Here is a 25,867-nt window from a genome sequence, read left to right on the forward strand (position 1 = left end):
TATTCCTTCTGGCCTCCATTGTTTATGCTGAGAAGTCAGCTGTTGATGTAATTGGGTTCTCTTGTAAATAACAAGTTGTTTTTCTCTTGCTGCTTTCATGATTTTCTCCTTCTCTTGGGGCACCGGGGTGGCTCAGTCGGTTAAGTGTCTGCCATTGGCTCAGGTCATGATCGCAGAGTCCTGGAATCGAGCCCCTCGTTGGCTTCCTGCTCAGCAGGGAGTCTGCTTCTCCCTCTCCCTCTGCCCCTCCCCCACTCGTGCTCACTCTCAAATAAATAGATAAAATCTTTAATTAAAAAAAATGTTTTCCTTCTCTTTGATCTTCACCATTTTTACCATGATGTGTCTCTTTGTGGATTTCTATGTTTATCCTCTGTGGAATTCATTGAACTTCCTGGAGTGTACATTATTTTTCAGTGAATTTGGAAAGTTTTTGGCAATTATATCTTTGAAATTTTTTCTGCTGTTTGTCTTTTATCTTCTTCTGGTGCTCCCCATCACATGCATATTGGTGTGTTTGATGGTATCCCACATTTTTCTGAGGCTTGCTTCACTTTCCTTCATCTTTTTTTCTGTCTGTTCTTTGGCTTGTATGGTCTCTGTTGATCTGTCTTTGAGCTTGCTTATTTTTTCTTCTGCCAGTTTACATACACTGTTGAGTCCTTCTAGTGAATTTTTATTTTAGTTATTGTACTTCTTGAACTGCAGAGTTTCAATTTTTCAAAATAATGTCTATCTCTGTTCTCTATTTGTGGGGACATTGTCATTATACCTTTATTTAATGCTTTAATTATCATTTCCTTCAGTTCTGTGAACATGTTTATAATGGTTATATCTGAAGTCTCCCAACATCTGGATGCTATCATAGGCAATTTCTGTTGCCAGCTTTTTTTTTTCCCTGCTTCATGGCATCTTTGAATGCCTTGCATTTTTTTGTTGGATACTTGACATCTTAGATAATAAATTATAGCAGCTTTGGATACTGGTCTCTACCCTCTGGGAGTTGTTATTTGCTTGTTTGTTTAATTACTGACTGGATCATTTTAGTCACATCTCTTTCCCTTTCACAATGTTAAGCCTCTTGCTCCTCAGAGAAGTCCAGTTTTGGGTTGCCTTAGTTACCCTGATGACAGTGGTTTTGGTGAGGATCTCTTTCTCTCTTTCCCTGACCACACTTAGTTCTTAAACTTTAGGAATACCAGCTGATTGCCCTGTTTTGAACAATGCCTGAACATTGCCCTACAAATTAATCTAATTAGATTCTTCCCCACCCCTCTTTTATGAAGGGAGTTGAGGAAGAAGGAGAGGAAAAGAGAGAATCTTAAGCAGGCTCCACGCTCAGCTAGGGCTTGATCTCACAACTCTGAGATCATGACCTGAGCCAAAACCAAGAGTCAGACACTTAACCAACTGAGCCACCCAGGCACCCCTGATTCTTGCCCACTTGAAGGAAAAGTTTCTGAGGTCTGTGTTTGATACTTGTTTTGACCCCAGTAAAGCTGCTCCCAGCTGTCTGATGCCCCAGTTCTCTCCTGTAATTAATAGGTCTGCGGTTTAGTTTGTACCTCCTAAAGGCCTCTCACCACAACCTTCACTGTTCTTGAGTGTGTGATTAGGCTTGAACTTCTCCATGCTCTGTTGTAAATGAGGTCAGCTCCTTTGGAGCAATCTGCTTTATGGTCTGTTTCTCCCCTGAGGCAAAATCTCTGAGCCTAGACTCGGGAGCTGGGGGTGGGGACAGTGACAGCCTTCCTTCTGAGCGACACCTCTGCTCTAGTTGCTGAGTATTGTTGGGGAGGGGAGAGAGAGAGAGAGAGAGCGCGCGCGCGCGCGTGTGTGTGTGTGTGTGCGTGTGTGTGTGTGTGTGTGTGTGTGTGTGTGTGTGTGTGTGTGTAGCAGCTGGGGTCCCCTTGACTTCTCCTAGTGGAGAACCACTGCCTTGTGAGCCAGACCGGGGTGATCAGGGTCCCAGTGTTCTAAGTACCCTATATCCAAAGTACAGCCTCATTCCACGAGTGGAGGCTTGGTGGGAGAAGGGAACCCCCACCTCTCAGCCATATTTATTTAGGATTTGGCTTCAGCAACAGGCAGCTGGCTGGAGGCAGGATGAGAATGATAACCTGCTCCTGGGAAGAAAGCCCTCCCAATGGAAGCTGAGGGGAGCGGAGGAGGACGCCTGTGTTCCTGGCTGTGCAGGCTGGAGTAGAGTCGCCAGCTTGCTGAGCTGGAAGGGAGGGACCTTGGCTCAACTGCCATAGACTCTCGCCTTTGCTGTGGAATTTTCATAGATCTTGACTAGATGTTTTTTCATTTGGCTGTTTGCCTTTATGGCTGTTTCTAGAGACTTTAAGTGTTGTTTTTGTTTTGTTTTCTGTTTTTTATTTCACCAGTTTTACAGGGCAGTGGGTCACTGGAGTTCCTCATGTGGTCATGCTAGAAGCTGGTCTCCGGGTTCTTTTTCGAAAGAATCATTCTACCTTCTGGGTTGAGAATAGGTGGGATCCTGGGGATGAGGGAGTGAGAAAGAGAAGCAGGGAGACTGTTGTAATAGTTCAAATGAGGGATGTTGCTGGCTTGATTCCATAGCAGTGGATTTGACCAGAAGTTGTAGGATTCTGGATGTATTTTGAAGGTAGAGCCAAAGATTGGCTAACAGGTTGGATATGAAGTGTGAGAAAGAGAGGGGTCAGGGATGGCTCCAAGGTTTTTGGCCTGAGCAACTAGAAAGATGGAGTTGTCAGGGCCCCTGGGTGTCACAGTCAGTTAGGTGTCCAACTCTTGGTTTCCGCTCAGGTCATGATCTCAGGGTCCTCAGATCGAGCCCTGAATCGGGCTCCGTGCTTAGCGAGGAGTCCGTTTAAGACTTTCTCTCCCTCTCCCTCGGTCCCTCCCCCTTGCATGGTCTCTCTCTTTCTCTCTTGCTCTCTCTGAAATAAATAAATAAATCTTAAAAAAAGAAAAGAAAGAAAGATAGAGTTGTCCTTATTTGAGATGGAGAAGCATGTTTGGGGTGGGGGTTGGGTAATCAGGATTTCAGTTTTGGACACGTTAAATTTGAGACGTTGCGCACTGGGCATCCCACTGGGTATGTCAAACAGGCAGTTAGATGTGAGAGTCTGGTGCTTAGGAGAGTGAGTGGTCCAGCGAGGTTTAAATTTGGGACTCATCAACATATACTTAGCATCTAAAACCATGAGATTGGGTGTCATCACCAACAGAGTAGATGCAGATAGAATAGAAGGAAGATCAAGCCTGGGCCCTGGAAGTCCTGCTGTCAGGAGGTCGGAGAGCTGAGGAGACTGAGGAGTGTCAGCAACAGAAGACCAGGCTAGATAAGAATGAGATTTTTATAGTACAATTTTAAATGCCTGTAATAACTTCTTGTCTTTTTTTCTAGCTGAGTTACGCAATGTGACAAATTGTCAGTCTAACCAACCAAGGTAAGGAAAAAAATCTCGTTGATGAGACCAAAAGAATTAGGGATGTGGTATTCCTAAAACAACCATTTAGCGTAGTAAGGGGTACTTATTTTAGAATTAAGCTTGGTCCTCAGCTACCTGGAAATCTGGAAACATCACACTTACTCCCCAACCCTCCCCCCATCCTCTCACCTTTTAGGCTAAAAAATGGAATCAGTAACATCATTCTCCTTTGGGGTGACTTATTTTATTACTGCTACTAAGAGGGAAATCAGACAAGCAGACATGCTTGGAGCTCCATGGAATCAACTCTCTTTGAGTTGATTTCAGATAAAAGCTTATGAAGATGAGTATCGTGAAGTAAATCAGTAAAGTCATGTGAGGCTCTTTGAGAAGAGGTAAATGTAAGTGGGTAGATTTGGGGCTTTGTTGGGGAAACTCAGTATGGAAACATTAGAGGCAATATGAGACTCATCCTTTTTTAGTTTTCTCCAGTAAACTTAGGCTGGTACATTTCTTGTCTTTAGTAATGAAGGTGATGCCATAAAAGTTTTTGTGCGAATTCGTCCACCTACAGAAGGTTCTGGATCAGCTGATGGAGAGCAAAACTTATGCTTATCTGTGCTCTCCTCTACCACTCTCCGGCTTCACTCCAACCCTGAGCCCAAGACCTTCACATTTGATCATGTCGCAGACATGCACACCACTCAGGTAATGATAGTTTTGGAAACTTAACTTTCCATTTGGATAAGATTCTGTTATTTGTGAGGATTTCATTTTTGGTCTCTTTAGCTTGACAGATTTCAGATAAGGACACTCAAACATTATGTAAATATTTTAGATTTAATATATTTTAAAATATTTTAGATTTAATTTTATTATTTTTCTTCCTTCATCACACTTTGTACCAGAATGACAAGCCTGCTTTACTTTCGCTCACCATCCAATGATGGAGATTAGTGGAGGTGTATTTTTCAGAGCCACTTGGATGATTGATAAGTACAGTTGAACTTCCTAGTTAAGGAGAGGATCTTAATTGTGACTGCTATAACAAAAATATCACAAACTGAGTGGCTTAAACAGCAAACATTTATTTCTCACTGTTCTGGAGGTTGGGAATTCTAAGATCCAGGCCGGAAGATCCAGTGTCTGGTAAGGACCTGCTTCCTGGCTTGTAGACAGCTACCTTCTCACTGCGGAGAAAGAGAGAAAGCAAATTCTCTCCTGTCTTTTAGAAGGGCACTACTCCCATCACAAGGGCTCTACCTTCATGACCTCTAATTATCTTCCAAAAGCCCCATCTCCAAATACCATCACACTGGGGATTAGGGTTTCAACATAAGAATGTTGGGGAGGACACTGGAAACATTCAGTCCATAGTAGAGAGTAGCAGGTTTATGATTGCTATGATATCAGTAACTGCTTTTCTAATTAAGGACAATTTAGTTCAGATCTAGTCAGCACTATCCATTAGAACTTTCTGTAATGAGGGAAATATTCTATTATCTGTGCTGTCCATTACAGTAGCCTCTAGCCACATGTGGCTATTTAAGTTTGAATTTATTAAGATTAAATAAAATCTAAAATTTAGTTTCTCAGATACACTAACTGCATGTGGCTATGGAGCACTTGAAATGTGACTAGTGCATCTAAGGACCTGACTTTATGTTTTATTTAATTTTAATTAATTTGAATTTAAATACCTACATATGACTAATGGCTACTGGATATCACAGATCTTGATTATTCCCTTACACACATGGATGTTTTTGGTGAGACATTTAGATCTTTTCATCTAGGACATGGCTGGTCAATGGAAATATAAAGTTAGTCACATATATAATTTAAAATTTTCTAGTAGCCATGTTGAAAAAAAAGGAAAAAAAAAACAGGTAGACTTAATTTTAATCCTATATTTTATTTAACCCAATATATCCAAAATATCATTTCCATGTGTAGTCAATATAAAGCAAATTATTAATGAGATATTTTCCATTCTTTTTATTCATGCTCAGTCTTCCAAACCTGGTGTTTATTTTATACATAACAATACATCTCAAGTTGGACTAGCCATATTTCAGGTGCTCAGTAGCCACATGTGGCTCATGGCTATGGTATTAGACAGTAGGTTTAGGAATTCTTGCACTGTTGATAAGATTGCATCTACTTACATGTAAATATGAAAATGAAAATCAGGTATTGATTCTTTACTATAAGCTGGTAAGAAAAGCACTGAAGAACATATAGGGCCACATATTTGATGCTAATGCCAGTATACTATTTGCATGCAACATGCTGAACAAAATTCTGTATAAATTGTAGATGTAAGCTTTAAATCTATAATTGTATACGAGATTAATGGACATAACTGTCTAATGTTTTATCCCATCTTAAATGTTTTAGCTTTTTTCTTTTTTTTTTAAAAAAGATTTTATTTATTTATTTATTAGAGAGCGAGAGAGAGAGAGAGACAGCATGAGAGGGGAGAGGGTCAGAGGGAGAAGCAGGCTCCCTGCCGAGCCGGGAGCCCGATGCGGGACTCTATCCTCGGACTCCGGGATCATAACCTGAGCCGAAGGCAGTCGCTTAACCAACTGAGCCGCCCAGGCGCCCCTAGCTTTTTTTCTATAGTGATTGCAATGTTCATGTTATCGCAGGGGTTGAAAAATCTAAGCATGTTATTTTTATTCTGTTTTAGAATCTGGTTTAGGAAAAATGTTTTCGTTTCTATGAAATGTTAAAATGCTTGGTGCTTACATTTGTAGGAGTCCGTGTTCTCAGCTGTGGCCAAGGGCATTGTGGAATCTTGCATGAGCGGTTATAATGGTACCATCTTTGCATAGTAAGTTCCTGACTGTCCCTATACAAGGGTACAATTAGTAAGTGCTTCTTCCTGTAGCTGCTGTAATCAATTACCCCAAACTCAGTGGCTTGAAACAATATGAGTTTATTATTTTTCAGTTCTGTAAATCCAAAGTCTGACACGAGTCTCACTGAGCTACAATAAAAGTGTTGGCAGGGCTGTGTTCCTTTCTGGAAGCTTTAGGGGAGAATTCCATTTCCTTGCCTTTTCCAGCTTTTAGAGCCACTCAAATTGCATGGCTACACCCCCTTTCTCTGTCTTTGAAGCCAACAACATGCAACCCTCTGACTCTTCTTCCTCAGTCACATCTCTGTCTGACTATGGCTGGGACAGTTCCCTAATTTTAAAGATTCATGTGATTGGATTGGCCCCACCGGGATAATCAAGGTGGAGGGGATTAAACTCCCACCTCCTGGAGAGGAGAACATCTACTTATATTATTTGGAATTCTGTGAGGAAGATTTGTCTCTTCTCCCCCATTTATTCTCCTTGGAGTTATAATCCATTATATTATTTATTTTATTTTATTTTTTTAAATTTTTTATTGTTATGTTAATCACCATACATTACATCATTAGTTCTTGATGTAGTGTTCCATGATTCATTGTTTGTGCATAACACCCAGTGCTGCACGCAGACTGTGCCCTCTTTAATACCCATCACCAGGCTAACCCATCCCCCATTATATTATTATTATTATTTTTTAAAGATTTTATTTATTTAATTGACAGAGAGAGAGACAGAGAGAGAGGGAACACAAGCAGGGGGAGCAGGGGAGGGAGAAGCAGGCTCCCCGCCGAGCAGGGAGCCCGATGCGGGGCTCGATCCCAGGACCCTGGGATCATGACCTGAGCCGAAGGCAGTCGCTCAACCAACTGAGCCACCCAGGCGCCCCTATATTATTTTTATCTTTTTTTTTTTTTTAAAGATTTTATTTATTTATTTGACAGAGACACAGCAAGAGAGGGAACACAAGCAGGGGGAGTGGGAGAGGGAGAAGCAGGCTTCCTGCCGAGTGGGGAGCCTGATGCGGGGCTTGATCCCAGGACCCTGGGATCATGACCTGAGCCAAAGGCAGATGCTTAACGACTGAGCCACCCAGGCGCCCCTATATTATTTTTATCTTATTGCTCATATTGTCCTAGCTTGGCCATTGGGAGCTATTTGAGGTTGGTTTCTGTGTCCCTTTGACATGTCACAGTCTTTTGCTTGAGCACTTCCTTATTTTATGATGCTCCAGGCTGCTCCTGGTTCATCTGTATTTTCCCTGTCCTAGACCTAGACTCAGCCAAGGAGCCCTGGTTCCTTTTATTGGAGAATGGTTTTTAGAAACCAAGATGTGGGCACTAGGTGTGTTTCTTGCTACTGGAGTGTCATTGCTTCTAGGTCTTCTCAGCAGACAGCTAGGTAATAAATGTATATATACGAAGTCATGTATATAGGCGTGTCTGTAATTGTTTCTGTATATATCTGTTTGTACACGCGTTAAGCTAAACACAAGTTCATGCCTATGTATCTGACTCTAATCCAAGGGTTTAGAATCCACATGGGTTCATTCTAACCTTTCTTTCTTGTTTATCTGTAACTTCCCTTGCTGGCGGTGAGAACCCTGGCTCCCACCTTCTGTCATCCCTTCACTTATTTGTCCAACCCCCATATACAACTTTCAGAAGTGTTATCATGTATCCCTGTGAGAAATTTACTGAGGACAGTATTGATGTACAGTTCTTTTTATTTTATAGCCTTACAATTTCCAGTCAAAACCTCCTTTTCTAAAGTTACTTAGGTCCGCGCTTTTGCTGCCCACCCACTTGAGTGCACTTATGTCACGCACTTGTAATGTACTTACCTGCATTCCATCCTGGGACCGCTGACACCCTGGTTGATGTGTTTTGCTTGTTTTTTTTAGTTTGCATACCTTAAAGTTCACCCTTTGTGATGTACGGTTATATAGTGTTTGGACAGATGCAGAGGGTCATGTACTTACCACCCCAGCACTGAAGAGGACAGTTCCTTCACCTTAAAAGTTTCCCCTGTTTGTCCCCCTTGTAGTCAGCCACTCCCCCTTCCCCCAACCCCTCACATCCAGGGTACCCTAATATATTTTCCATCCCTATAGTTCTACCTTTTCCAGAGTGCCATATAAATGAAATCATACAATATGTAGCCTTTTGGATCTGCCTTCTCTCTCTTAGTAAAAAATACATTTAGGATTCGCCTGTGTTGTTGCATGCATCAATAACTTAAACTTTTTTTTTCCTCTATAGTATTTTATTATATGGATGTATCATGATTTGTTTATCCATTTCCTTGTAAAAGGATATCTTAGTTGCTTCCAGTTTTTAGTGATTATGAATAAATTGCTACAAATGTTTGAATATTGGTTTTTGTATGAACATAAGTTTTTCAAATCATTTGAGTCAATCCCTAAGAAAGCAATTGCCGGACCATATGGTAAGTCTATGATTAACCTTGTGATAAACTGCCAAATTGTTTTCCAAATGTATGTTTAAAGTGAGTCATGTTCCTGAATTTCTAAATGTTGGCAGCCTTGGGGCGCCTGGGTGGCTCAGTCGTTAAGCGTCTGCCTTCGGCTCAGGTCATGATCCCGGGGTCCTGGGATCGAGCCCCGCATCGGGCTCCCTGCTCCGCAGGAAGCCTGCTTCTCCCTCTCCCACTCCCCCTGCTTGTGTTCCCTCTCTCGCTGTGTTTCTCTCTGTCAAATAAATAGATAAAATCTTTAAAAAAATAAATAAATAAATGTTGGCAGCCTTAAAATATTGCTATAGATTTAATGTTGGAATGTAAGATGGAGGTTTAGAAAACATTGTGACCTTGGCAATTATACAAGGTGAATTTTGGTATCATTTAAGATTTATTTCATAAATAGTATAATTTGTAGTGTAATTTTTTTTCCTTAGCAGACTTTTAAATTTTATTTAGAACTAGAGCTTTTTAACAATGTAGTGAATTATATAAGACATTTGAGCAGCTGATGCTTTGTGTGCGTGTGCCCTTGGTTCATCTATAATTGGTTCAAGGCACAAGAAAATAGAAAACACATTAAAAAGTGTAAGCTTGGGGCACCTGGGTGGCCCAGTCGTTAAGCGTCTGCCTTTGGCTCAGGTCATGATCCCAGGGTCCTGGGATCGAGCCCTGCATCAGGCTCCCCACTCCGCAGGAAGCCTGCTTCTCCCTCTCCCACTCCCTCTGCTTCTGTTCCCTCTCTCGCTGTGTCTCTCTCTGTCAAATAAATAAATAAAATCTTAAAAAAAAAAGTGTAAACTTTAGGCTCATATTGCACATACATCCTTGAAAATTTGCCTTTGCTTTTCATGCTTACTTTTTAGTTGTGTTCAGGAAAACTAAATGTTCTCTCTTTAGCAGTGAGACAGGTACCTATTTTCTCATCTGTCTTCTCAAGAGAAAAAAGGTATTTTTTTTCACAGAATATTTTGAGTGGTAAAGTTCAAAAATGAATTTGAAATAAGAGCCACAGTTGGCAGAGATTATATTATCTTTAGAACTGTTATCTTTGAAGACCTTGTAAGCCTACTAATTATGTTTAATTTGTGGCATATTCATTAATAACTTAATGAAAATTGCTTTTGCTAGAAGAAGGTGGAAATGAGAAACACTTGATGAGAAATGAGTGTTTGATTTATTGGTTGGGGAACATACTTTCTGGTTTACCTAAAACAGCCCCAATTCTAGGGCAATTATTAATAGTGTTCCCATCACTCTCAAGTAGGAGACTCAATAATAACCGTTTTTCTTTCTGAGTTACTAAAGAACTTTTTTTCCTACTTCTAAAAGGAAGAGGTAAACAACTAGATAATACTCGGGTTCTTTTTGTTTATTTTATCTTTTGGGGCATTTAAACAAAAAATGAATTCAAAAACTTTTTTTTAAAGATTTTTATTTATTCATTTGACAGAGTGTGTGTGTACAAGCAGGGGTAGGGGTAGAGGGAGAGGGAGAAGCAGGGAGCTGAGCAGGGAGCCCGATGTGGGGTTCAATCCCAGGACCCTGGGATCATGACCTGAGCTGAAGGCAGACCTTAGCCGACTCAGCCACCCAGGTGCACCTCAAAATTTTTTTTATATTTGTGCTGTGAATCCAAGCTAAAGACATTTGACACCCTGACTGACATCTATCTTTAACATAAGCATTTTTATTTTTAGTTTTTCTTACTCTTGTTTCTTGGGGTAATGAAGAAGATATGACACTACATACAGAATCAGGCCTATAGCATAAGGAATTTTAAAATTGCTTTATTTTTAAATGACATTTTTAATGTCTTTCTGCCTTTAAAGGCAGAATTTAGGAAAGGAATTGCTAACTTATTTAGAATAGAAAAAGTTGGAAACAAAAATTTGTTTCTGGTTAAATCAATTATACATGCATGGAATATACAATGTAGCTATTAAAAATAATGAGGTAGATCTCTATTTACTGACTTAGAAAAATATCGAGATAAAATTAAAGGACAAAACAGATTGCAGAGCAGTATGAAGAGCATCATTTCAGTTTCGTAAATAAAAATTAAATGAAAAATCTGATGGCTGTGTTTGTATAATCCTGATGCATTATCAGACAATTGACAGTGTAGTTCTTGGTGGTAGAATAGGAGAGAGAGAGATAATGAATCATTCACTTCTCACCTAATATAATTTTTTTTATTACAGATTTTATTTATTTATTTGAGAGAGACAGAAAGCATGAGGTGAGGGGTGGGGACAGAGAGGAGAGGTAGAGGCAGACTCCTCATTGAGCCCAGAACCCTAAGACCATGACCTGAGCCACAGTCTGATGCTTAACCGACTGAGCCACCCAGGTGGCCCCATTTTTTTTTTTTTTTTAAAGTAAGCTCTACGCCCAACGTGGGCCTTGAACTCATGACCCTGAGATCAAGAGTTGCACACTCTACTGACAGCCAGGCAGGCGTTCCTACCTAATATAATTTTTAAAAAGAAAGAAAATAAGATCTTTGTGGGAAAAATTTATACACTACTAGGCCATATTAAAGTAAGAGGGTAGTCTTTTAAGTTTCATATGTCAAAATAATGTATGAAACATTTATTTTTACAGTGGACAGACGGGCTCAGGGAAAACATTTACGATGATGGGTAAGTGAATTAAAGATGATCATATCCTGGCTTAATCTACTCTTTCTGCAATGACAGCACCTAGGCACCTAGTACATTTTGGGGGAAGGCATACTTTCTATATATGATGTTGACCTCATAAAAGTAGGGCTTTTCCCAAGGCTTCTGTCAGATTATGAGTTCCATGATAGCAAAGTCCGTGTTTGCAGCTACGTTCCCAGTCAACGCTCAGCACAGAGTAGGTGCTCCATAGACAGTTTTTGAATTGGGTTTATTATTTTTTTTTAAGATTTTATTTATTATTTGAGAGAGAGAGAGAGAGAGAGAGAGCGAGCATGAGGGGGGGAGGGGCAGAGGGCGAAGTAGACTTCCCACTGAGCAGGAAGCCGGATTCGGACTCGATCCTGGGACTCCAGGATCATGACCTGAGACAAAGGCAGTCGTTTAACCAACTGAGCCACCCAGGTGTCCTGAATTGGGTTTAATGACTTTTTATATATTTATAAATCTGCACAATCACCATCCAGATCAAGATTCCCAGTTAGTAACTACCTCACCCCCTTCTCCTGAAGTATGTATTACTCTGACTTCTCTGTCATCATTAGTTTTGTTTGTTTTTAAGCTTCTACAAATGAAATTTTACTTTATGTACTCTTTTATATCTGGCTTCTTCCTCTCAGCATTAAGTTTCTAAGATTCGCCTGTATTGTTGCATGTTGTAGTAGTTTATTCCATTGCTATATAATGTGTTATTGTACAGATATGCCACGTTTTCCATTCTAGTGCTGATAGACATTTGGATTATCCCCAGTTTTAGACCATATGAATAATGCAGCCATGACCACCTTGTTTTTTTAGTTCATTTCCAGGAGTGGAACTGCTGGATCACAGTTACATGTGTATCAGCTTTAGTAGATATGGTCATGATAGATATGGAAGTTCTAGGAATCCTTGTCTATACGTGGTATTGTTGGTTTTTAAAATTTTAGCCATTCTGGAGTATGTGTAGTATCATCTCATTGTGTTTTTGTTTGCAGTTCCCTGATGTCTGTTGACAACTGAGCACCTTTCATATGTTTTTTGGACATTTGAACAGCCTCTCTGTAAAATGCCCATTCAAGCTTTTTTCCCATTTAAAAAATTAGCTTGTCTTTTTCCTACTCATTTGTGGGGATTTTGTAAAATAGGGAGGTTAGCCCTTTGTCTACGATATAGATAATAGATTTTTCTCTAGGTTTTTCATTTCTCTTTTCAGTTAAGGTTTTTCCCTTTACTCAAGTTTTTTATTTTCTTGTTGAATTTCAGTTGTGGGTTTTTTGTTTGTTGTTGTTTTTTAATTTTTTATTGTTATGTTAATCACCATATATTACATTATTAGTTTTTGATGTAGTGTTCCATGATTCATTGTTTGTTCATAACACCCAGTGCTCCATGCAGAAAGTGCCCTCTTTAATACCCATCACCAGGCTAACCCATCCCCCTACCCTCCCCTCTAGAACCCTCAGTTTGTTTTTCAGAGTCCATCATCTCTCCTGGTTCCTCTCCCCCTCTGACTTACTCCCCTTCATTCTTCCTCTCCTGTTATCTTCTTCTTTTTCTTTTTTCTTAAAATATGTTGCGTTATTTGTTTCAGAAGTACAGATCTGTGATTCAACAGTCTTGCACAATTCACAGTGCTCACCGTAGCACATACCCTCCTAAATGTCTATCACCCAGTCACCCCATCCCTCCCACCCCCAACCACTCCAGTAACACTTCTGAATCGTGAGTTGCAGTCAGAAAGAGTGTTACTGAGTGAAATGAGAAGGAACCATGAGACTCTCTGGGAGAAGCATCTTCCAGGCAGTAGGCTCTGAGTTGGGAGTGTTCAAAGAATAGCAAGAAGACCCATGGGCCTAGCGGGCAGTTTCCCAGAATAAGGGGCTAGTAGTGAGGGAAATTAGAGTTGTATCCTGAGGCCAGGTCATGTAGGACATGGCAAGGATTTGGGATTTTGTGCGTGGGATGTGAAGGTTTAAAAAAGGTCCTTTTAAAAAACCTTCATTGGAAGGTTTTTTTAAAAAGAAGAACTACATGATCTGATGTATAATTAAAAGGATTACTCAGGCAGATGAATGGACTAGACTGGGAGGGGCTAGAGTGGAAGCAGGATGAGGAACTAAGGCATAGAGGAGGCAGGAGATGATGAAGGTAACTAAAGAATATGTTGAATCTTTCTATATATATATTATTTAACAGGAAAATGTTATAAAATTATCTGCATACTTATTTGTCCTCTTTATTTACTTGTATTTTTCTACATCCATTATATATATATTTTTAGGTACAATTTACAAGGGCCATTTTTTTTTAATATTTATTTATTTTAGAGCGTGCTTGGGGGGAGGGGCAGAGGGAGAGAATCTCGAACAGCCTCCCCACTGAGCAGTGGGGCTCCATCTCAAGACCCTGAGATTATGACCTGAGCTGAAACCAAGAGTTGGATGCTCACCCGAATGCGCCACCCAGGCGCCCCTACAAGGGCCGTTTAAAATATTCCAGGTTATAGTACACCAAGACAGCATTAGTGGCTATTATGGGCCCTTCCTTCAGTCCTATTGATAGGCAAGTTCTGTTCGATCTTTCAGACTAAAATTTAACTTATTTGGGGCACAAAGAAGGAACTGATTATACAATGTGTCATCTGATTTCTGTATAAATTTCCAGTATTGCCATTTTGAAGGACTGTTCTAGAATAAAGATGAATAGCTACATATGTATGTTTTTTACATTTCTTTAGGACCATCTGAATCAGATCATTTTTCTCATAACCTGAGAGGAGTAATCCCACGAAGTTTTGAATATTTGTTTTCCTTAATTGATCGTGAAAAAGAGAAGGTAAAACTTGTAAAAATAAAGTCGTATGAAATTCTAATTTCGAGTAGTTAGCTACTAATAATTAGCTCATAACACATAGAGCGTCGTGGGTGGTACTCTACAATGTGGATAGGCTTGTGTGGCATAGAAGAACCTCTCAGTTCTTAAAAAATGAAAGATTCATTTTAAAATTTAATTTTCTTAAAATTTTTAGTTTCTAAACCATGCATCCTCTGTGAACTCAGAAAAAATAAAGAATGTAGTGCTTCTTAGTGCTCAGATTTTGCAAGAAAGTGTAAAGAAAATCTTAACTGAGGAAAACAGATTTGTTAAGGCCCATCACCTACTTGCACGTAGGCACAGTTGACAGGTGTCTCTAGATCCTCAGGGTGCCCTGGAGTGATGGGCCCATCCTTGCCTCCTTTGCAGCACCTTCTACCACCTGACCATAATTTGCTTTTTCATACGTGGTGGTGTGACTCCATCATCCTGGAGATGTGGGCTTCCCTCCTCTTTGGCTCTTAGGTTGGGCCTTTCTCATGATTGTGCTTTTTTAGCTTGGTGAATGTTTAGGAGCCCTTAGTGTTACTGTTCCATTCCATGCGTACCAAGGAAATGGATACATAACATTGGCTTACCATTTGCTCTCTTGCAGAAACAATCCCTAACCTTTACAGTTAGACATGCATCTTGGGTGCCAGTGAAAGTTTAGTGCCCCGTATTCCTGTGGTTAAAAATCCTAGAGAGAGGCTTTTGAGATAAATTATTTTCAGTCTTTTCAAGAATATAACCCTTGTTGCAAGTAAAACTTTCTGAGGAAGTCCAGTATATAATAGATAAAAATGGAATTGCTCTTCTCATCACAAGGAAAAAAATTTGTAACTGTGTATGGTGATGGATGTTAACTAGACTCACTGTGGCGATTATTTCTCCACATATATAAATATTGAATTAGTATGTTGTACACCTGAAACTAATATGATGTATGTCAGTGATCCCTCAGTTTAAGAAGGTGGAATTGCCCATCTGGACTGCTCCAGTCCCATCTCCCTGTCTTGCTTCTGAGTCACCTCTGGAGACCTAGGCCTCCTGGGATCACAGTTTGATGCTGCCTTAAGATGTAACAGTGTGTTAAAACTAGTCACCTGGATTTGTAACTGGCTTTTAGGTACCTTGTATTGTGTAAAGGAGAGCATGGTAGGAAATGTACCCCTTGTGAAACACGTGAGAGGGTGATGCTCATGAAAGATACGGATGAACTCATGAAAAGAATATATCTAAATGAGGCTTCTCTTTCCAGGCTGGAGCTGGAAAGAGTTTCCTTTGTAAGTGCTCCTTTATTGAAATCTACAATGAACAGATCTATGACCTACTGGACTCTGCATCAGCTGGACTATACTTAAGGGAGCACATCAAGAAGGGAGTCTTTGTTGTTGGTGCAGTGGAACAGGTGGTGACCTCAGCTGCTGAAGCCTATCAGGTACCCTACCTTGAGCACTTTGATCCTTAGGCGATGTCGCATGCTGTGAAAAAAAGCACCTTGATCTCAAAAAAGGCAAGAATTGAGCTACTAAAAATAATTCTGTAAAGGCGTGACGCAGAATGTTCATGAGAAGCAAAAAAGAACATGACTATTTTATAGATCTTCCCTTAGTTAAAATAGAACTTTGAGCCTCTTGATTTTGCATGACTTTGGTGCTGTTCATTCCAGTCAGGTACCCTGCAAGTCACGGGGACAGTTCATTAGTGTCATATTTCTTCAGTAATTCTTCCTGGGAGCTGCCCCTTTGAGTAGCTTCTGGGATTGCTGCTTTTTAAACCAGCTGTCTGTTCTCTTCCCTTTATTTTCTACCCATGTTTACTTGTTAGGTGTCAAAAGCCAACCTCTTTTGAGGACTCTGCTAGGGCAAATAAACCTCTTGTCAGGTATTTACAAAATAGCCCATTTTTATGGGATCTGATCTGGCCAGTTGATTTTAAACAGTTTTTTATCATGTAATATTTGATACATACAAAATACTGCCGTGTGCTTAGAAGTTGCTGAGCTTAATGTTAAAATGAACTTAGAGGACCTTAAGAATTCAAGACCCAGGTATCACCAGTACTATCCTGTCTACTTGTGTGTCTCTCCCTATCTCATGTCCCTGGCTCCTCATATGCTGAATGCTCATGATCATTTCCTTCTGCTTTTAAATCACATACATAGGTATTTCTGAAAATGTTGGTTTTGCCTGTTTTTGAGTTTTAATAAATTGTGTCTATTTAGCCTTCTATAACTTTTAAACGCAACAATGTTTATGAAATTTATCCATGTTGCATTTCACTTATCTTCACTGCTATATAATTCATTGTATGAACATTAGTGTGTGCATGTATTATGTGCGTATATATATATACGTATATATATCACAGTTCGTTATTCTTTTATCTTCAAGCAAGTCTCCTGATTCAAACCTTTTAAACTGTGATTCTCATAGTAAGCAATAGGTTTTACATGTGATCCAGTGTGTTTGTGTGTGTCTTTGTGTGTACATATAGATACATACTAAAAAAAAGATTATGTTGAGATTTTGGTTGGAATTGCATTGCAGTTTTGGGTTAGATCAAGTGTGAAAATTCTGTATTAGAGCCATGCAGGCATTTTACCTCTTCTTGGGTCAGAAGTTTCTGGAAGTTTTCTATTTCTAGAAAATTTCAGTTTCCTCTCAGTTTTCAAGTATATTGGCATAAAGCTGTTCCCAGTATTCTTATTTTTAAAATACTTTGCTGTAACTATGATTTTGTTTTGTTTTTTTGCATAGTTGATATTTTTTACGTGGCTTTGCTCTTTTAATATTTTCTTTGGGTTCATCCTGCTGTCCTTGTTCCAACTTCTTAAGCTGGATGCTTAGCTTATTATTCCCTTTCTTTTGTGACATAAGTGTTTAATGCTATAAGTTACTACTTAACTATTGCTTAAACTTCACACAAGTTTTAATATCTTAATTGTCCTATGGATCTAAGTATTTCTCTATTATAATTTTATTTTTTGACCCGTGAATCACTTAGAAATGTGATTTGAAATTCCAGATTTATGGTAATTTAAAATTTATTTATCATGTTGATTCTTAATTGCCATGGTATCAGAGAATATGGTCTTGTGAGATGCTTTGAAATTTATTGAAAAATGATTTATGAATTAATACAGTGGGCCAGTTTTGTAAACTTGCACATGAGAAGAATGTATATCCTTGGATACAGGGTTTTACATTTTTACTAATTTTTTTGTCTGTATAATCTGTCAGTATGAAAATGGCTGTTGTGTCACTTGAAAGTTGTGGAAATTTTCCCTTTGCGTAGGTGCTGTCTGGAGGATGGAGAAACAGACGTGTGGCATCTACGTCAATGAATAGAGAATCTTCTCGGTCTCATGCAGTTTTTACAATTACAATAGAGTCAATGGAGAAAAGCAATGAGACTGTGAATATACGGACTTCCCTACTCAATCTGGTGGACTTAGCAGGATCTGAAAGGCAAAAAGACACCCATGCAGAAGGGATGAGGTTAAAGGTAAGAATGGAATTATGATCTTCAACTCAACTTGTGTGTGAATTAATTACTAGAAGTCAGTACCAAGGTGAGTGTGTGGAGGTTACAAAGGAATGAGAACATGCTCCCATTCTAAAGATGTGGAAATTTTTGTTGTGGGGTAGGGACATTAAACATACGTAGATTAGAACAAGTCTGTCGGGAGCCAGAGTATTTGAATTCATGACAGAAGGGTGATAGTATAAATACCAGCCAGAGTCAGAGGAAGAAGGGACTGGACTGCTTGGGGGAAGCATGGAAAAGAAGTAGTTCTTGAGTTGGGTTCTCCAAGGGGGCAGGATTTGGATTGGGAGAGAGGAACAAGGAATAAATACATGCTTGGTGGGGGAACATCTCAAGGGTCATTATGGATGCAGAGGGAGTATGGCATTTGGCATTTCAGCGTGGATCAGTGAATGGGCTGGACTCGAGGTGCAAGCAGGCCCGGGTCACTGAGGACCAGGAGTGCCAGGCCAGGTTTGCACTCAGTTCTCCACACGCTGGGAAACACTGAAAAGTTTTGAGTGATTGCATGCAAAAGCCTCTTTTATAGAAGCTTAGCCATCTGGCCCACCGCTGCCAGATTTACGAGGGGAGAGTCTAGAGAGAAAGGAGGGCAGCTGTGCTGGTTAATATTTCAAGGGGAGGGCAAGGACCTAGTCCTAGGCTGAGGGATTGACATTGGGACCTGAGGTTCTCTGAGTATGTTTTGCCAGTATGAATATGTGTATTGTGATCTGCGTTGTCAGTAAAATGCGTGGATGCTGTAGGTGAGGGTATATGAGGACTAGGGGCGGAGAGTCGGAAATGGTGGAGGACCGTCTGCTTTTTGCATTGAAAGGGAGGATTTGAGCCTCCTGAGCTCTCAGGCAGTTTAAGGTGAACTTAGGCTTATGTTTCTATTGAGACATGAAGCAAAGAGAAATAGCCAGTGTTTATATTAGGACATATGCTGGGCCTGTTTCAAGTGCTTCATGTGTATCAACTCATTTAATCTTCCCAGCGTCTCTAGGAAGTAGGTACTGTGATCCTTTCCTTTTTGGAGAAATGGAAATGAAATTGTCCAGGGGCACACAGCTAGGAGTAGATCTGGAATTCAAGCAGAAGTAGCCCAGTTCCACAGACAGTGCTGTCAACACCTTTCTTATTTACTGACTGCTAAAACAGACAACTGCACTTGAACTCAGTGCATCTTGCTTAAGAATATGCACTTTCTTTCTTTTTTCTGTACTTCCACCACTGCAGACCCAGTTATTGAAGTATGATAACTACAATAAAAATCCAGCGTAACATATTCAACCCCAATATTTTTCCCTCCCCAAACCACTTTTTAAAAGGGTCTTATTATACTTCACAGAATTAGACTGAAAAATCTCTTGTAATAAGTTCATTAGTCACTTTGTGGGACGTGGTGTAGGTTATTAGTTATCACACTATTTTAATGTAGCAAACATTTTAACATAAAAGGATTGAAAAATAAGCCCATTAATGCACTACTCCAACCTTTTTTTCTCTGTTCTTTTCTAGCTTTTATCCCTACCTATAGGTCAATTTAAAACTCTTAGAATCATGAGGTGGCTTTTTTTTTTCCTTCGCATAATTTCTGCATTTGTCTCTAAATACTAAAATTGCAGTGTGTGTCGAATAGGAAAAGGTTAGGGACAGTTGAGGACATCTGCTGAAAAGTCAGTTATCCTTAGTAATATTGTCCATGACTCGACTTTCCATTCAAAATTAACTGCTAGGCATATTTTAATTCAGAATACTAAAATGAAACCAGTGCATCTCAATTTTTGTTCTTTCTCCCCTTAGGAGGCAGGTAACATAAACCGGTCGTTGAGCTGCCTGGGCCAAGTGATTACTGCGCTTGTCGACGTGGGTAATGGAAAACAGAGGCACGTTTGCTACAGAGACTCCAAACTTACCTTTTTACTTCGGGTAAAGTAGACCATTGGCTTCCTGGGCCCTTTTTTTGGGTTATGCTCACTATGGTTGACAGTCATGTAATCTCTCAGCTTTAGTGGTAAGAATATCCATTTTCTTGGCTTAACAAAGATCTTGTGGTTTCTCCCCTGAAAATGCATACCATTCATATCATTAAACAGGATTCCCTTGGAGGCAATGCCAAAACAGCCATTATTGCAAACGTTCATCCTGGATCCAGGTGTTTTGGGGAAACCCTATCAACACTTAATTTTGCTCAGAGAGCCAAGCTGATTAAAAATAAGGTAAAATACTGAGTACAACTAAGTAAATTAGAAAAATACTTAAGCTTGTGATTGCCCTAATATTAATACTCTGTGAAAGCTTAATTCTAAGCAAGATTTCTATTTCATCTTTCCTAACCTTCTGTATTGCTCAAGTAATTTGAGATCTAGATTAGGTCTTATGGTTGGTATTGTTTGGCTCGATTTTTTTTTTTTTAAGATTTTATTTATTTATTTGACAGAGTGAGAGAGCACAAGCAGGGGGAACAGTTGAGGGAGAGGGAGAAGCAGGGTCCCTGCCAAGCAGGGAGCCCGATGCGGGGCTCGATCCCAGGATCGAGGATCATGACCTGAGCCGAAGGCAGACACTTAACCATCTGAGCCACCCAGGCGCCCCTGGCTCGATTTTTCTTAAAGGAAAGCAGAGTTTTTCCTTTCTAACTCAATTAGAGACTAAATTTATTTACCTAAACCATTGCTAACAGAGCTCTGTGTGTGTGTGTGTGTCTGTCTGTCTGTCTGTCTGTCTATGTGTGGTGGGGCTTCACTGTGAAGATAGTTTGATATTAACAAGCTTTGTCTTTTAAGTTGTCTATACCTCCAAGGATTCCCCATTTTTCTTATATATAAGAAGATTCTTTGATATTGGTGTACACCAGTGGTCAGAAAAGTTTTTCTGTAAAGGTAAATATTTGAGGCTTCTTGGACTGTGTACTGTCTATCCCAGCTGCTGAGCTCTGCCTTGGTGGTGAGAAAGGAGCCGTCGGCAGTCCGCAGACGTAAGGGCGTGGCTGTGTTCCGGCGCAGATCTCCTTACAAAAACAGATGGCAGGCTGTATTTGGTCCGTGAGCAGGCAGCTCTTTCCCAGCCCCTGGAGCAAGGGGTCCCCCACTTCTTTTGGAAAGGTTGGAGGCCACTTTGGTTCTGGACAAAAGAATCACAGTGCCATGAATTGGCAGATTACTTTCCTCTTTCTTTCAAAGGAGAAGTTGGTCATTTCTACCCCCCAAGTAGACTCCCTGATCATCTTAGCATGTAAGAGTAAAGAGGTCCATGTTGCCTCTTCTCGTGGGTAAGTCAGACGAGTATAGGTCTAGTTGTTGATTCATTTTAATTGGATTATGACCCTGTGGTGGGGTATTCGTAATATATGGAAGAAAAATCACTAGAGCTTCCTGACCCTGTCTCTTGGACCTATTAGACGTTTTTGGGTAGTGGAGGACTGCAGGGATAATTAGGATTGTGATGTCACTGATGTGGCAGTGATGTCGGAATCTACAGGAGTGCCTTGAAATGAGACTGGCCATAAGCATCAGAAGCAACTAGAAATGGCTTCTGAATACATCAAATGATAAAACCAGGAGGAGCCTTAATACTAGTTATTAACAATGGTAAGTCCAGTACTGCAGCCTACTGGTGGAAAGTGACTGGGATGTCTGGGACTCATTTAAGGATGTGCTATTTAGATCTTTCCCAATGGGCAGACCCGGCTTAAGACAAGAACACGGGGACCTTGGGACTGTGTCAGAGAGTTTTTCTCCCTCTTTAGGATATTGGGTATTTCACAACTGGGTCCCTTTGATCTGATTGGTAGTCAACTGTTGGCTCTTATTATCACCCTATAGGTTTTATGGGCCTTTTGAACCTCTTAGAAGTTGTCTTGAGGAGGAGTGCCTGGGTGGCTCAGTCAGTTAAGCATCTGCCTTTGGCTCAGGTCATGATCCCAGGGTCCTGGGGTGGAGTCCCTCATTGGGCTCCATGCTCAGCAGGGAGTCTGCTTCTCCCTCTGCCTGCAGCTCCCCCTGCTTGTACACTCACTCGTGCTCTCTCTCTCAAATAAATGAATAAAATCTTTAATAAAAAAAAAAGAAGTTGTCTTAAAGAAGTCATTTCTTTAAGATAATTTCTTCAAGAGACATTTCTTTAAAATAACATTGAGGGAGGGTATGTGCTATGGTGAGTGCTGTGAATTGTGCAAGACTGTTGAATCACAGATCTGTACTTCTGAAACAAATAATGCAATATATGTTAAGAAAAAAAAAGAAGAAGATAGCAGGAGGGGAAGAATGGAGGGGAGTAAGTCGGAGGGGGAGACGAACCAGGAGAGACGATGGACTCTGAAAAACAAACTGAGGGTTCTAGAGGGGAGGGGGGTGGGGGGATGGGTTAGCCTGGTGATGGGTATTAAAGAGGGCACTTTCTGCATGGAGCACTGGGTGTTATGCACAAACAATGAATCATGGAACACTACATCAAAAACTAATGATGTAATGTATGGTGATTAACATAACAATAAAATTTAAAAAAATAAAATAACATTGAGTGTGGTAATAAAACAGAAATAGAGCTATCCAACCAACTCTTCTCTCCAGGAGGGCTGTTAGGAAATATAGGGTTGGATTCCTTTGGAGAAAGTGGTTTCTGCTAAGCTGATGGAGCTCAGGCCAACTCTGCAGCTAAGTGGGCCAAGACAGAGGGGAGGGGATACTCCTTCCAGAGGGGAGCTCTTCTCCATGGGGGTGGGGCTGGGGCTGTCCCAAGAAGAAGGCAATGTTAGATGAACATTCAGATCCCTGGGACCCAGCCCAATAGGGTGGGGCCCTAAGTGGGAGCATACAGGAGGGGTGGTGAGTGGGCAGAGTCCCTGGCTGTAGCTATGAGACACAGGGAAGGGAGGCTTCCTCCCCACTCCAGCACACTGTGATTCTAGGGGCCTTGTGACTGTGTATGGGATGGAGGTACAGTTTTGTTTGGTGTTTGTCATTCCAAATCCTATAAACAAATAGAAACACAAGGTTGTGTGACTCAAGAATATTCTTTTAATGCTTTTTTAAAAATTTTTGAACAGGCAGTGGTAAATGAAGACACCCAAGGAAATGTAAGCCAGCTCCAAGCTGAAGTGAAGAGGCTCAAAGAACAGCTGGCCCAGTTTACTTCAGGGCAGTTACTACCGGAAAGCTTTCTGACCGAAGGTAAGACGAACACAGTGTCCTTTATCCTGAGGAAGACCACATGCGGATATTAGTTTGAGAACCCTCTGAGGATAGGTGCAGTACAGTAAAGCTACCCACATTTTTGAACAAGTGTATTTGTGTTACCCACATAGGAACCTGGTGCAGGCATGTCGCAGAGATACTGCAGGTTCAGTTCCAGACCATTGCGATAAAGCCAATACTGTAGTACAGCCAGTCAGATAAATTTTGTGGTTTCCCAGTGCATATAAAAGTTACGTTTACACTATACTCTGGTATATTGTGTGCAGTAGCATTATGTCTAAAAACACAACGTACATTTTTAAGTAAAAAATACTTAATTGCTAAAAAATGGTAACCATCATTTGAGCTTTCAGCAAATTGTAATCTTTTTGCTGGTGGAGGGTCTTGCTTCCATGTCGATGGCTGCTGACTGATCAGGGTTGTGGCCGCTGAGGGCTGAAGTTTGAAGTTTGCTGCATTGATTGGCTCTTCCTTTCATGAATGATTTCTCTGTAGCATGAGATGCTGTTTGATAGCACTTTACCCACAGTAGAACTTCTTTCAAAATTAGAGCCAATCCTCTCAAACCCTGCTGCTGCTTTATCAACTAAGTTTATGTGATATACTAGGTCCTTTGTGGTCATCTCAGCAGTCTTCACAGCATCTTCACCAGGAGTAGATTCTAGCTCAAGAAACCCATGTTCTTTGTTCATCCATTAGAAGCAACTCCTCATCTGTTTAAGTTTTATCATGAGATTGGAGCAATTAAGTCCCATCCTCAGGTTCCACTTCTGATTCTAGTTCTTGTGCTGTTTTCACCACATCTGCGGTTACTCCCTCCACTGAAATCTTGACTCCCTCAGAGTCCTCCATCAGGGCTGGAATCCATGTCTTCCAAACTCCAGTTCATGTTGACATTTTATTTATTTTTAATTTTTTTAATTTTTTTTTATTTATTTATTGAGAGAGAGAGAGAATGGTAGAGAGAGAGCATGAGAAAGAGGAAGGTCAGAGGGAGAAGCAGACTCCCTGCTGAGCAGGGAGCCTGATGTGGGACTCGATCCCGGGACCCCAGGATCATGACCTGAGCCGAAGGCAGTCGCTTAACCAACTGAGCCACCCAGGCACCCTCATGTTGACATTTTAACCTCTTCCCATAATCACTGTTCTTAATGGCATCTAGAACGGTGAATCGTTTCCAGAAGGTTTTCAATTGACTTGGCCCAGATCCATCAGAGGAATCACCGTCTATGCAGCTATAGCCTTATGAAATGCTTTTCTTAAATAATAAGACTTGAAAGTCAAAATGACTTCTTTTTTTTTTTAAAGATTTTATTTATTTATTTGAGAGAGAAAGTGAGAGAGAGAGCACATAAGAGGGGGGAGGGTCAGAGGGAGAAGCAGACTCCCTGCTGAGCAGGGAGCCCGATGCGGGACTCGATCCTGGGACTCCAGGATCATGACCTGAACCAAAGGCAGTTGCTCAACCAACTGAGCCACCCAGGTGCCCCCAAAATGACTTCTTGATCCATAGACTGCAGAATGGATGTTGTGTTAGCAGGCATGAAAACATGTATCTCGTACATTTCCATCAGAGCTCTCGGGTGACCAGTTTCATTGCCAATGAGCAGTCATATTTTGAAAGGAATCTTTTTCCTGAGCAGTACATGTCAACAGTAGCCTTAAAATATTCAGTAAGCCATGTTCAATAGATGTGCTGTCATCCGGGCTTTGTTGTTCCATTTCTAGGGCGTAGGCATAGTCGATTTAGCATAATTCTTTTTTTTTTTCATTCAGTAGAATTAAAGTTGATTTTTTTTTTCATTTAGCCTAATTCTTAAGGGCCTAGTATTTCCAGAATGGTAAATTCTGAAACTGGCTTCAGCTTGTAGTCACCAGCTGCTTTAGCCCTCAACAAGAGAGTCAGCCTGTCTTTTGAAGCTTTGAAGCCAGGCATTACTTCTCTCTAGCTATGAAAGTCCTGGATGGCACCTTCCTCTGGTAAAAGGTGGTTTCATCCACATTGAAAACCTGTTGTTAAGTGTGGCCACCCTCATGAATTATTTTCTAGATCCCTTGTTGTAGCTTCTCCATTAGCACTTGCTGCTTCACCTTGTACTTTGATATTAGGGAGACGGCTTCTTTCCTTAAACCTTGTGAACCAACCTCTGCTGGCTTCAGACTTTCCTTCTGCAGCTTCCTCACCTCTCTGAGCCTTCACAGAATTGAAGAGAGTCAGGGCTTTGTTCTGGACTAGGCTTTGGCTTACGGGAATGTTGTGGCTGGTTTGATCTTCTATCCAGACCCTCAAAAGTCTCTCCCTATCAGCAATAAGGCTTTTTTGCTTTCTTATCATTCATGTGTTCACTGGAGTAGCACTTTTCATTTCCTTCAAGAACTTTTCCTTCACATTCACAACCTGGCTAATGGGTGCAAGAGGCCTAACTTTCAACCTGTCTCGGCTTTCTGCGTGCCTTCCTCACTAAGCTTAATCATTTCTAGCTTTTGGTTTAAAGGGAGATATGTGCAACTTTTTTTTCGCTTGAACACTTAGAAGCTATTGTAGGCTTATTAAAGGGCCTAATTTCCATACTTTTGTGTCTCGGCACAGGGAGGCCTAGAAGAGGGAGAGAGAGGAGAAGAGCCAGGCAGGCAAGCAGTCAGAATACACGTTTATTGGTTAATTTCACCGTCTTACATGGGCATGGTTTGTGTTGCCCGAAATAATAACAATGGTAAAGTCGAAGATCGCTGATCACAGACAGATCACCATAACAAATATAATAATAATACTGAAAAATGTGGAAATGTTGCAAGAATTACCAGAATGTGACACAGAGACAGACACAAAGTGAGCAAATACTATTGTAA

At 40.6% G+C, this 25,867-nt stretch overlaps 1 protein-coding gene across 1 annotated transcript in view; it reads left to right on the forward strand.

The window, feature by feature from the left end:
* The window catches only part of KIF15 (kinesin family member 15), a 70,594-nt gene that overhangs the window by 8,072 nt on the left and 36,655 nt on the right, over positions 1-25,867 (forward strand). The window contains exons 2-11 of the mRNA XM_027587906.2: positions 3,398-3,440; positions 3,947-4,130; positions 6,185-6,261; positions 11,374-11,411; positions 14,170-14,267; positions 15,547-15,726; positions 17,586-17,795; positions 19,626-19,751; positions 19,919-20,041; positions 22,870-22,993. Of these exons, the coding sequence (XP_027443707.1) occupies positions 3,398-3,440; positions 3,947-4,130; positions 6,185-6,261; positions 11,374-11,411; positions 14,170-14,267; positions 15,547-15,726; positions 17,586-17,795; positions 19,626-19,751; positions 19,919-20,041; positions 22,870-22,993 (1,203 nt within the window). The remainder of the gene's footprint in view (positions 1-3,397; positions 3,441-3,946; positions 4,131-6,184; positions 6,262-11,373; positions 11,412-14,169; positions 14,268-15,546; positions 15,727-17,585; positions 17,796-19,625; positions 19,752-19,918; positions 20,042-22,869; positions 22,994-25,867) is intronic.

The sequence above is a fragment of the Zalophus californianus genome, chromosome 1, assembly GCF_009762305.2.
Source record: "Zalophus californianus isolate mZalCal1 chromosome 1, mZalCal1.pri.v2, whole genome shotgun sequence".
Classification (NCBI taxonomy): Eukaryota; Metazoa; Chordata; class Mammalia; order Carnivora; family Otariidae; genus Zalophus; species Zalophus californianus.